The sequence below is a fragment of the Petaurus breviceps genome, unplaced genomic scaffold (genome assembly GCF_028583685.1).
Source record: "Petaurus breviceps papuanus isolate PSGF00001 unplaced genomic scaffold, PetGlider_PUasm1.0 181, whole genome shotgun sequence".
Classification (NCBI taxonomy): domain Eukaryota; kingdom Metazoa; phylum Chordata; class Mammalia; order Diprotodontia; family Petauridae; genus Petaurus; species Petaurus breviceps.
This window is the reverse complement of record NW_027185784.1, coordinates 14,950,514-14,963,726: the sequence shown is the minus strand read 5'-3', so window position 1 is coordinate 14,963,726 and position 13,213 is coordinate 14,950,514. Positions and strand designations below refer to the sequence as shown.

The 13,213-nt window shown below is 42.9% G+C and overlaps 1 protein-coding gene across 2 annotated transcripts in view; it reads left to right on the top strand.

Moving 5' to 3' along the window:
• Positions 1-13,213, top strand: part of PLXNA4 (plexin A4) — a 780,904-nt gene that overhangs the window by 723,886 nt on the left and 43,805 nt on the right. For both annotated transcript variants that reach the window (XM_069087251.1, XM_069087250.1), the window contains one exon: positions 357-516. In XM_069087251.1, the coding sequence (XP_068943352.1) occupies positions 357-516 (160 nt within the window). The remainder of the gene's footprint in view (positions 1-356; positions 517-13,213) is intronic.

Sequence of the window (13,213 nt, the reverse complement as noted above, 5' to 3'; positions counted from 1 at the left end):
AAGGAAGGAAGGAGGAAGGAAGGAAGGAAGGAAGGAAGGAAGGAAGGAAGGAAGGAAGGAAGGAAGGAAGGAAGAAAAGAAAGAGGAGAGAAAAAAAGGAAGACTCTCCTGAGAAGTCATATATTCCAATTGTACCAAACAAGAAAGGGTGGTGAGCTCAACAAGAGAAGGGGAGGGGGACAAAAAAATCAAGGTGAAGTCTCTCCCTCAGACCCTCTAAGTAAAGAGTAAGAGAGAAACTAGGTTCTTATGTGAAGATGGGAGGCCCACAGAAGGAGCCAACGGTAGGCTCCATCCTCTCCCTCTTCTCTGAGAAGCCCTCTTCCATACACACTTCATGCCTCTTCTTACCCTAGGTCTTAAGCTGCGTCAATCCAGACAATGTCAACAGCCCTGAAATCCCAGTGAAGATCCTCAACTGTGACACCATTACCCAGGTCAAAGAGAAGATCCTGGATGCCATCTTCAAGAATGTGCCCTGTTCCCACAGGCCCAAAGCTGCTGATATGGATCTAGGTGAGTGAGCAATGGGTCTGCCCCTCAGGCCAGGGTCCAGGAGAGAAAAGGTTATAAAAATGCCTTCTTCCTGCTGTCCTCCACAAAAGGATTCTATCAGAGGTTTAATGATCACCTCTTAGGGAGGCTGTAGATAGAAGTCCTGGCTTGGTAAGGAGGTTGATCAAATGGTCATTTCTAACATCCATCTTCCATGAGTCTACAATGCATGGTAGGAAGAGAAATGCTGATATCCAATTTATAGAAGCTTAGAGATGAATGATCCTTAGAGATCCTCTAGTCTAGACTAATCCCCTCATTTTACAGGATTGTGATGGAAGCAAGACTAGAAATACCATAAGTGAATATTATTAGTCCAGACCAGGGATTTTTAACCTTCTCTGTATCATGGACCTCTTTGGAAAGCTTGTGAAGCCTATGGAGCCCTTCTCAGAATAATGGTTTTAAATAATAAGATAAAATATATAGGATACAAAGGAAACCAGTTATATTAAAACTTATCACCAAAATACTTGTTTTAAAAAAATATTCCCAGACCCTCTATAATCTATCCATGAACTCAGTCTGTGGACCACATGTTCAGAACCTCGGCTGTAAGGAGTCATGGACCAAGAGTACTATCCCCATGTCCTGACCTGCTTTCTCCAGAAGTAACAGAGCTGGTGAGTGGTGGCGGCAGGCAAGAGGAAAACAGCAGATGTTGTGTGGCTGCCTTGCCTGATACAAGTCTTAACTATCCCCATAATTTATTGAGTATCCTTCCTCATCAGTAGGATTGAAAAAGACAGAGTGATGGAAAGCAGGAAGGGAGTCTAGGTATCATGACAAAGTAGATAATGTCCCAGAGATAAAATTATGAAAATTGAGCTCAAATAAGTCTTCCTCTGGCCACAAGCAAATCACTTAACCTCTGTAAACATCAGTTTCCCACTCTGTAAAATGGGGGTGAGTCTTGAAGTAATTACCTCATGGTTTTGTTAAAAGGCTCCAGTGAAACAATGTATGGAAAGTGTTATGTAAACTTTAAAGCCCTGTATAAATGCCAGTTATCGTTAGATCGATGTTTTCCAAATGATGGCCCTAGGCCAATCTGTAGAACTCCCTATAGTCCCTGTCCCTGTTCCCACCCTATCTCACTCCCTTTAGTTTTCTCTCTACCAACTCTGCTGAATACCTGAAGCATCTGGGTCAATGAGAATGGACAAGAGAAAAAATGAGGGATGGCAACTTTCAGGGGAGCGACACTCGGATTTCACTTGAACCGTGTCTATGAATAGATTGCATAGCCTACATAAGCATAGCTATACTGTGTGCAAATAATATAAAGATGTGGCCCACCTGAGTGTTTCATGCAGCAGGGCAGAGTGTCCCTGAAGGAAATACCAGTCCAATTCCTGGTATAGGTGAACATCAGCCTTCATGCTTATGTTGGGTGGAAGCTATCAGGGAGGAGGGATGAAGGTTAATGTTGGGCAAAGAAATATAGAAACAAGAAATAAGACAGATCCCCAAGGGATGTCCCTCTGACCTGATTTAAATGTGTTTCAACTGAGCTATCCAATTCAAATGAGTAATTGTGCTCTGGGAGTCAAAAGACCTTGATTCAAATTCTGCCTTCAGTGTTTTGTTTTTTTTGGAGGGTGGAAGGCTGGGCAATTGGGGTTACATGACTTGCCCAAGGTCACACAGTTACTAAGTGTGTCAAGTGTCTGAGGGCAAATTTGAACTCAGGTCTTCCTTACTCCAGGGCCCTGCCTTCAGTATTAACTAGCTGGACAACTCATTTCAAATCTCTGAGAGTCAATTTCTTCATCTGTATGGGAATAAACAACTGCTTTTCTCTGCCTACTTTGTGGAGGTGTTACAGGACAGTAAACCAGATGATAAATATATGTACATTTTAGATTTTTTTTTTTTTGCTTTTTGGAGGGGGGAAGGTAGGGCAATTGGGGTTAAGTGACTTGCCCAAGGTCACACGGCTAGTTTTTGTGTTAAGTGTCTGAGGTCAGATTTGAACTCAGGTCCTCCTGACTCCAGGGCCCGTGCTCTATTCACTGCGCCACCTAGCCACCCCCACCAGATGATAAATATGAATGTGTTTTTTGGAAGCTGCAGAGCTCTATACAAATGAAGCAGCTCATTACTATTATTTTCTAAGATCATCTACTCCTAGTAAGTTTGACAGTGGAAGGGAGTCTTTGAGATTGTGAGAGGCATTACTCATTAGGCAGCTGGTGATGTGGTATACAGAGCACTGGACTGGGGGGCAGGAGGGGAGCAGGTCTTAAGGAAGACTTAAATTCAAACCTGGCCTTAGACATTACTTTGGGAAAGCCACTTAACCTCTGCCTCAGTTTCCTCAATCATAAAACACCCCCTCCCAGAATTTTTGCAAGGATCAAAAGAAATAATATCTATAAAAACACTTAGCACAGTTCCTGGCACATAGGAGGCACTTAATAAATATTTGTTGGGGGCAGCTAGGTGGTGCAGTGGCCCTGGAGTCAGGAGGACCTGAGTTCAAATCCAACCTCAGACACTTAACATAAAAACTAGACATGTGACCTCGGGCAAGTCACTTAACCCCAATTGCCCTCCAAAAAGCAAAATAAATAAATAAATAAATACTTGTTTCTTTCCTCTCTCTTTTACCAACAAAGAAATTGAGGCTTAGAGTAGTAAAGGGACTTTGACTTATCCAAGGTTAAATAGTCATTTATTGGCAGCATTAGAACCTGGGTCATCAGGCTTTCACCCCATTGTTCTTTTCACTGTATTAGTGAAAATTATTGTGAGAAAATGCACCAAGGCAATACAAATGGGAGCCATTAATATGGCTGCCCCCAAAATTCAAGGAAGGAGTTTGGACTTAATTTCTCATAACCCATTCTTAATCCCTAAGGTTCAAAGGATCAAATGAGATAATATTTTTAAGGAGCTTACTTACCACAGATCCTGGCACGTGCTACTATAGAAATGCTTATTCCCTTCCCTGTGCTTCCCTCTTTTTGAACCTGATCTATGATTTCATTGATGTATGGAACTCCCAGGTAAAGAAACTCTCTCTACCCATGTATATATACCTTCTCTACAACTTTTAATCTTAGAGAGCTGCTTGGGACCCTTGAGAAGTAAAATGACTTGCCCTGGGTCTCATATTTGATATGTGTTATAATAATAATAACTAGCCTTTAAATAGCACTTTAATTTTGCAAAGTGCTTTAAGTATCTTATCTCATTTGATCCTCACAACCACCCCATGAGGTTAGGTGCTATTATTATCCATGAATTTTAAAGGCAACAGAACAAGTGCATGTGAGAGACCAATGGAGGGTGGAAGATGGAATGAAGGGAGTGGCGACACTGTCAATGGCAATTTCAGTGTAATGTCAATCCCTCCCCCATCACACTCTCCTTGGGGTAGGTGAACTGATATGTTCACTGGTGTCTTTGTTGGCCAAAGCTCTTGTTGCTCTAAGATCTACAGAGAGCGTGCACCCAAAATGAAGACATATGTGAGGAAGCCATGATCAGATAGAGCCTAGAGCTGCCCATCTGAATTGTGCTGGCTAATTGCCCCAATCTCCCTCCTCTCCTTCACTTGTTCCCTAGTGAAGGCCACTGGAGGCAGGCTTAAGTACATGACAAGCAGCCACACAAAAATCAAAGTCCTTAAGTCCCATTCCTTTCCTTCCCCTACCTGTGGAAACCAAAAAAGGGACCTGCTCTCTTTTCTCATCTGCAAAGGAGAGATGGTGGTGTCCCTACATCAAAGGATAATATCATTTAAGAAAGATAAATCTACATAATTTAGGTTTATTTTGAAATGTTTATTTTATTTCAATTAATAAGGATTGATTTTCTCTCCTTTTCATCTCATAGAAAAAAGAAAAACTAAGCCCTTGTAACAAATATGCATAGTCAAGTAAAACAACTTCCCCCATTTTTGTTGTTGATCAGTCATATCTGACTCTTTTTGACCCCATTTGGGGTCTTCTTGGCAGAGATACTGTAGTGATTTGCCATTTCCTTCTCCAGCTCCTTTTACAAATGAGGTAACTGAGGCAAACAGGGTTAAGTGACTTGCCGAGGGTCACACAGCTAATAAGTGTCTGAGGTCAGATTTGAACTCATGTCTTCCCGACTCCAGGTCTGGATGCTCTTTCCAATGTGCCACCTAGCTTCCCACATTGGCGGTGTTAAAAAAAAAATGTATGTTTCATTCTTTGTTCCTCCCTTCTTTAAGAGGAAGTGACTTCTGGGTGGCCAGGTGGCTCAGCAAGTAAGAGCACGGGCTCCAGTGTTGGGATGACCTGGGGATCAAATGCGGGCTCAGATACTCAGCACCACACCCAGAAATAACTGGCCATGTAACCTTGAGCAAGTTACTTAACCCTGATTGCTTTAAAAAAAATTATTTAAAAAAAAAAGAGGAAGTGACTTCTCTCATTTCAAATGAAGAAACCAAGGCCCAGACAGATAAGTGATTTGCCTATGCTCAAACCAGTAGTGTTTCTTGCCCCATCAAGGTTTGGTATAACTATGTTAGAGTGGTTATTGATGCAATTCATAGCCCTGGTCCCCATAGGAAGTATTACTCTACTGTTAAATGATACCAGCAACACATAAATTCATTAGCAGAAGCATTTAATTAAGATACAAAACAACATAAATAACAAGGATTATAAATAATGCTGCCAATCCTGTGTCTACTTTGCTCTGCCTTTTAAACCTCCTTCTTCTTGATAGCACCATGGTAAGGTAACCCAAATGTTGTGGGAAACATTCCAGAGAATTTCTCCTAATAAGCAAAACTCTCTCCCAAGCATTTTGAGAAATGGAATCCTTAGGTCAATGTCAATCACGTCCACTGTACAAAGATAGTTCGGGGCAAAGCTAGGACTAGAACCCACGTCTCCTGTCTGCCTGTCTTCTATCCTTTCCATTATACATTTTCAGCATCAAACCAGAATGTTAAGGAATAGCAATGAACTAGTCTGGGCTTCTTAGGAAGGAGATAAACTGGCAACTGTGGGGGAAACATCTTTGTATGGGGAAATCCTTGGGTTTATCTTTGAAATACTTTCTTGCCCTTACTAGAAAAGGCCATGGTGGTAGAGTACAATGGAAACAACACCACATTTTGTAATCAGAGGACTGCAAAATCCCACTTCTCTTATTGATTACCTCTGACCAATATTGGGCAAGCCGTCAGATCATAGATTGTAGCTTTTTAATCTAGAATGAGACCTCAGAGACCATTCCCTCACTTTACAAATTAGGAAACTGAGGACCAGAAGGTTAAATGATTTGCCCAAGGTCACACAGTAAATTGAATCAGAGATGGGATTCAAACTCAGTTCTTCCTACCCTGTCACTCTTTCCATTCCACCCAGAAGCCTCACATCTAGGCCACTTAATTTCTCTGAGCCTCAGTATCCTCATAAGTAAAATGTTTGAACCAGATGCTCTTTATGGTCCTTTCTAGTTTTAAAATCTGTGTTATGATCCTATGACCTGGATTCAACCCCAACTCTGCTACTCACTACCTTGGACAAGTCACTGTACTTTCTTCATGTGTAAAATAAAAGTCAGACTACATTCCTTCTAAGATCTCTCCCAGCTCTGTATTCTCTGATCCTATGACAGAAGGTAGCTAAGAAAGTGATAAGTATCACAGTCTATTAAATAGCTGCCTAATTTTGGACTCGTAAGGACACGAGATCTCCTGAGCTACATTAGTATGTGCTTAACGTACAATCCTGTCTGAGAATAGCACAGGGGCAATGTTTCCTGAACATTTTGGTCCCAACTATTCACAAGAGTACAAAAATACGCTTGGTCCTCTCAGGAGAGTTCATTTTGTGGTTACTATAAATTGTTTCCCCTCAGTACAGCTGAGATTTTTTTCTAGCTGGGGTTTCTCCCAAACCCACCCAGAAAACAAGAGGGATGTAGAGGAAGAGAGAGAGGGCTATTGATTTTATTTATTTATTTTGCTTTAGAAAATTGTTCCTGATTAAAAAAAAAACCTAGGGGCACAACCTGACAAAGCAGATTATTAATGAAAAGACATAAGGTGTCCTCTCTTAAAACATCTGGAAGAAAGAAAGCAGCATCCTTAGAGAGGGTAGCTGCCTCCTGATGCCACCAGTGGGTGGGCCAGCCAGGCTTGAGAGCCAGAAAAGAGTCATGAGTGGAAACACTACTCTTGCTGTCCCATTGGTTTATTCCATTTGGGAACATCATTTGGGGGAAAAAGAATCACTATATCCTCCCCCCAGCTTACCTGATAATGGTGATTTAATCACATGACCCAACTATCACCACAAGAAACTTGCTTTGCCTGTTTCAAAGGGAAAGGTTAAGTGGCCCAGTCATGTATATTACTGGAGAAAAATCCATCCATAAGCCTGGCACATAGGTGCTTAATAAATGTTTGATTGACCATAATAGTAGGTGTTTAATAGATGGTGAATAAATAAACTTGGAAATATCAGAGCCCAATAATATGTGTCACAGAGGAAGAGGGCTGGGGAAGGGAGGAGAAAAGGTTGTTGGAATTGGAATTGTATCCAAGTAGGCCTCATCCTTCTGAAACTTCACACTTCTCTATGCCTGACGTATAGGGCATGTTCCAAAAGTTTGTAGTGCTCTTAAGCCTTTAAAATTTAGTAGCTTAAAACTTAACTAAAACTTTTGGGACACTCAAAATGCCATCCTAGGAAGGGATTTTAACCATGATTTGGGATGTCCAAAAGTGGAATGGGCCACTTCCAGAGGGAAAGAGTCTCCTCTTCCCTGAAGGACAGCAAGAGAAGACTGACTGACAACTTGGCAGAAGCTACACTACCGTGTTTCCCTGATAATAAGACACTGTCTTATTATTTTTTTGGACAGAAAAACATCAGAGGGCTTATTTTCAGGGGAGGGCTTATTTTAATGAACATTGACAGCAATTTTAATAAACAGGTAAATGTGAACAAAAAAATGTACCTTTATTCAATAAGCAAATCACTGGGGAAGAACAGGATGACGCGCTCACTGCTGCAGCTCTGATTGGATGCAGCTCGGAGCGCGGCGTGCGTTTCACCCGGGGGGGGGGGGGATGGTGCATACAGAAGGTACCGTAATGTAGCGTGTAGTGCAGGGGATCACCTTCACTACAGTAGCAATCTCAATGGGGCTTATTTTAGAGGAATCTTACACAGTAAGGGGAGGGCTTATTTTTGGGATAGGTCTTATTATCGGGAAAACACGGTAGCTACATTCCTGGAGTCCCTTCTGATAATAAGATTCCTTAAGTGACTGGCCAACTCCCTGCCCACCTAACCATGAGCATGTCTTGCTAAGAGTAATTTCCCATCTCTCTGTTGAGGCACAATTTAGAGCTGCTCCAACAAACCTGACCTTCTCCCTGCCAAATATTAATGGCTCCCATTTGTATTGCCTTGGTGGGTTTTCTCACAATAACCATTTGAAGCAGGCAGTGTAAACATTATTAGCTTCATTATTCAGAGAAGGAAACTGAGGCTCAGAATTTAAATGGCTTGCCCTAGCTCACACAGATGAGCCTTTTATCTGCAAGCAAGGGGGTGGAAGAGGAGCTGAGTAGGTGGGTGTGCTCTGCTCTTGCTTTGACCCAAAGACTGGGCTTGTCTCTGACAGACCTGCACCTCCCATTGCACCTAACACCTGAGTTTTACCCCTCCTTCTACTGTGCAATCTCTCAAACTCTTCCCTTAGGATTCAGGCATCAGCCCCTCAGGGCTCCTAGCCACCCACAGCAACAGCAGCTTGGGTGACACTGGAAAAATTTTCCCCTATCCCCAGTCCCTTAGATCATCTCATGGCCATGGCAGGTGCCCTGGGAAGGCCGGTAACTTCAGGACAGTGACCTGTCAGAGCCTCACCACCTGTCTTTTCAATGTGAGTGGGGCACAGGATGAGCAAGCATGGGTGGATCCTGAGCTGTATACCAAATCTCATTACATCATCTTACCCTCCAATCCAACCCTCTTCCAAACCCCCCTCTTACTCAGAGACACAAATCTCCCAGATTCCCAACCTCAGTGTTAGCCTCATCTCCTTACTCTCTCTCACCCCTTGTATGGCCAAATTTTAATGTTTCTACACCCACCACATCTCTCCCATACCTTAACATTTACACATTATATACATCCTTGTCCAGCAACTGCCTGTTTCTGGACCACTATACCTCTCACCTGGATAATTGAATTAACCTTCTCATTGGTTTTACTCCCTCAAGCCTCTACTCTTTCCAGTGGTGATTTTCCTAAACCACAAGGGATTTTTTTTCAAAGCACAGGTCTGACCCTGTCACTCCCCTGCTCAATAACTCCACTGATTTCCTTATTGATTTTAGGATCAAATGACTTCACCTTTAAGGGCAGCTAGGTGGCACAGTGAATAGGGCCTGGAGTCAGGAAGACTCATCTTCTTAAGATCAAATCTGGCCTCAGCCTTACTAGCTGTAGGACCCTGGGCAAGTCATTTAACTGCTTTCCTTGGTTTCCTCAACTGTAAAGTGAGCTAGAGAAGGAAATGGCAAATAACTCTAGCATCTCTGCCAAGACAACTCCAAATGGGGTCATGAGGAGTCAGACATGACTGAAACAATTGAACAATGGCAATGATTTCAAAATCATTTGAAATTTCATCCTTTTAAATTCCTATTTTTGTGTAAGTCTTGCAATTATGTGTGTATACAATTTGTAAGTAAGTAAACATACACAGATTGGTGATGTGTATAAAGTTCTTTTACTGATGGATGTGTGATTTTAAATGTTTGGAGACCACTAGCCTGGGCAGCTTCCTTATTATGCCTGGGCATAGAAGTGATCTGAGGACCTGGTCCAAACCTTCATATATAGTTCTGGGACATTGATAGACAGGGCTTCTCATCTGTGCCAAGCACCAAAAGAAGCCATTGTATTAATCAGACCTCAGACACTTAACACTTATTAGCCATGTGACCTTGGGCAAGTCACTTAACCGCAATTGCTCTGCCCTCCCCCCTCCAAAAAGCAAAACAACCAAACAAAAAAAGGCATTGTGTTACAATGGAAAGAACATGAGTTCTAGAGTAAGAGGACCTGGATTCAAATCCCTCCGTGGATACTTACTAACTATATGATCATCACCAAGTCATTTACCCTCCATGACTCAGTTCCCTCATCTGTAAAATGAAAGGATGGACTCTACAGCTTCTGAGATCCTTTTGAATTCTCTATCTCTGCTCCTATGATCATCCTTCCTGCAGAGGAATGCACCCAAGCCTTTCCTCGAGATAAATGGAGAAGGAATCTGGAATTCTTAGAGAAAGGGGGTGGCTTGGCCCAAACCACCAAGCCAGACAGTGGAAAGATCAGTGATCCCAACCCTGCATCCCCTTCCCCTGCCACATCAGCACAGTTACAGCCTTTTAAAAAATTCCTCAGCCTAATTTTTTTTTTCTTGGCTGTATTTGTGGCAGTGACCTCCAGAGACTCCTTAAATTCAATGCAAATGCTTTATCAATAGCCCAGGGAACTTCCTTCTCTCTGTCTTGCCGCTGAAGTCGTGCTGAAAGGATATATTTTTTTAAATAAGTAATTCTTGTATGCAATAAAAAGATACACTATCTTCTGAGTGAAATATAAAGAGTTCACAGCAGCTCTCTCCCCAGTTTGCATTTACCACTGCTCCTGATGGGGAGAACAGATAAAGATAATGGGATTTTTTTTTTTAATTTCACCTCTCTCTCTCCCTGAAAGGTGGAAGTGTAACAAATTGGATTGTGAATGTGTCTGTCCTTTGTGCTTGGAGCCAGGAGCAGGGCGCCAGGAGGCTGGGCAGCCAGAAGCAGCAGAGGCCAAAGCTAGCAATTTTCATTTAGTGCCGTGCATATGAATGCCGGGGTCACCTTCCTCCCTTACCCACAGCAGCCCGCCACTTTCCCTTTTAACTCTTCCCTGACTTACCACCGGGAGGTCTGGGACCCTTGCCAGGGGACAGGAGGACGGTCGTTGGTTACTAATCTCTCTGTATACAGTTTTGTCCCGAGTGGGGTCGCAGCAATTCTGGCAGCTGCTCAACATTTAAAGAATGTTTTATGTTGATTGCACATGTATAACCTATATCAGATTGCATTCCATCTCGGAGGGGGGAGGGGAAGGAAGGAAGGGACAGAATTTGGAACTCAAAACTTAAAAAAGAATGTTAAAAATTGTTTTTTACATATAATTGGGGGAACATGTTATTTAAAGAAAGAATACTTTGTGTTGCCCAGTTTAAGAATTTTTTTGCAAGAAAAGAAAAAGATCCCAATTTAGATGGTTTTTTATTTGGGGAAGGCAACATGGTGTATTGGATAGAAAGCCAGCCTCAGAATCAGGAAGACCTATATTCATCCAGCTTCTAAAACAAAATGGTTGTGTGACCCTGGGCAGGTCACTTAACCAGTGCCTGAGAAGCTAAATTGTGTAACAAATTCAGACCCCATTTGAAGAGGGAGTTTCCCCACCAGGAGTTATCTACCATTAGCATCATAGATATGTTTAAAAATAATAATAAAATAAAATTTGACCAATCACATCTCCCCTCACATCCACCTTAATGTGAGTCAGTCAGTCAGGAGTCAGGATAAGTTAAGACTTAAGTGCTGTCTCTGACCTATACTATATGACTTTGGGTGAGTCATTTTACTTCTTAGGAACTCCAAGCAATTCTCTTAGATTAGGTAACCTAAGAATTGCCAGTGTGTTTCAGTGAAGGGAGAGTCTATATAGAGAGTAGCCTATACTAGTAAAATGAGAGCTCCAGACTGATGGGAGACAGACAGAAAGAGTTAGCAAAAGGACAGAGACAGAGAGACAGTGACAGAGAGGAGAGAGAGAAAATCATATACTCTTTTTCTGCCTACCTTTAAAAGACTGGCATTTGATAACTTACAGCAGTTATAAGAGGGTACAGTTGATTAGATGGCCTCTCAATTCCCTTACAGCTTTATGACTCTACAAGACATACGAGAAGTGAGTTTCTTAGCCTCTCCAGAGTCACCCCCTCAGAAAGCAATGTCACATGAGGACTTTCTCTACACTTCCTTTTTTGATTTTCCATCACTTTCCTTTTTAAAAAATGGCCTCTCCATTCCCACATAGTTAAAGAATACTTCTTGGAATGAATAGGACTTGAGCAGTGGATTCTAAAGGAGTGGGGATGGAAGTTACTTGGGGAGTGCGGAAGGAAGGAAGCTATTGCTATTGTTCACAAGAGCCAGGACAAGGTTCCCCAATGGAAATAGGGAGGGGAGTGGCCTGCAAACCCAGGGAGAAGGTTGGGCATGATGTAGGGGATGGGTTGTCCAACACTCTAGCAGCTAGTGGAGTGGATGCCATAAAGAATCAGGTCATCATCTCTAAAGTGAGGGTCAGAGATGGGACAGGTCAGCATGGGATCTCAGCAGTCAGAGTTGAAAGTCACCATAAGAATCACCTAACCTCTCACTCTGCCAATGAGGCCACAGGCTCAGAGCCGAGGTGACATGCCAGAGGTCACACAGGTGTTCCGTGTCCAACTCCAGAACCCTGGGTCAGAGCCCAAATCAATGCTCTTTCCATAATTCCATGTCCCCTTTCATCTGGCTCAGTTGCCATCATCACCCTCACAATAGCAATAATAATTCCCATGTGGAAAGTGCTTTAGAGTTTACAAAGTGCTTTTTCACAAGAACTCCATGAAACAGGGTAATGGCTCGATATCCTCATTTTGTCTCAGAGAAGGTAAAAGTCTTCCCAAAGATCATAAAGCTAACAGAAGTCTGAGTCAGGGTTCAGATCCAAACCTCATGGCTAGATAGAGAGGTAGAATAGTTATCAGATGCTTGGCCAGATGTTGATCAAAGTGCTGGGCTTACAAACACATGTAAGCAAGATGGTGCCTGACCCCGGGGAGCTTACATTTGAATGGGACAGTATGACACAGAAACGGGGGAAGAATTGTGCTGGGGGCATGATGAAGAGAAAATGGAAGTGACATGGAGGCCTGGACCTCAGCAGAATGAGGCAAAAACTCACGAGCAGAGGGAGGGACCCTGGGGGAAGACTCCAAGTCTTCCGTTCTTTCCCACCCTATTTCCCATTGCCATCTAATAAGAGCGGGCCCCTTCAGATAACCTGCAAAGAGAGCTTCAGGGGAGGTCACTCTGATTTCCTAATAATTGATGCCTTGGGGCATCTCTGAGCTGATGGCCTCTATCCCACCTGTGTCTTGGCAGTATCTGCCAAGCTATCCCAACAGCACCCCCTGGGCCTCAGACAAGGCCCATGAGGAATGATGCCCCAATGCCGGGTGACATTGACCAAGTTACCTCTCTGTCCCTGCACAAACACATCAGGGTTTACTCCCTTAGCTCACATTGCGGAGCCAGGGGAGGGGCTTCTGTTTTAGCGTTAGCCACAGAATCCAAGTGAGCTCATTTGGTAAAGGGAGCACTGGACTGGGAATTAGGAGGCCTGGGTTCTATTTATTATCATTACTGTTATGATAATTAAGCATATGTTGAACACCAACAACACACGGAGCATAAAATTAGACACAGTCCTTGCCTAAGGGCCCCATAAGGCTAATTAAACAAGCTATACACATGCAGAGAGAGAGAGAGAGAGAGAGAGAGAGAGAGAGAGAGAGAGAGAGA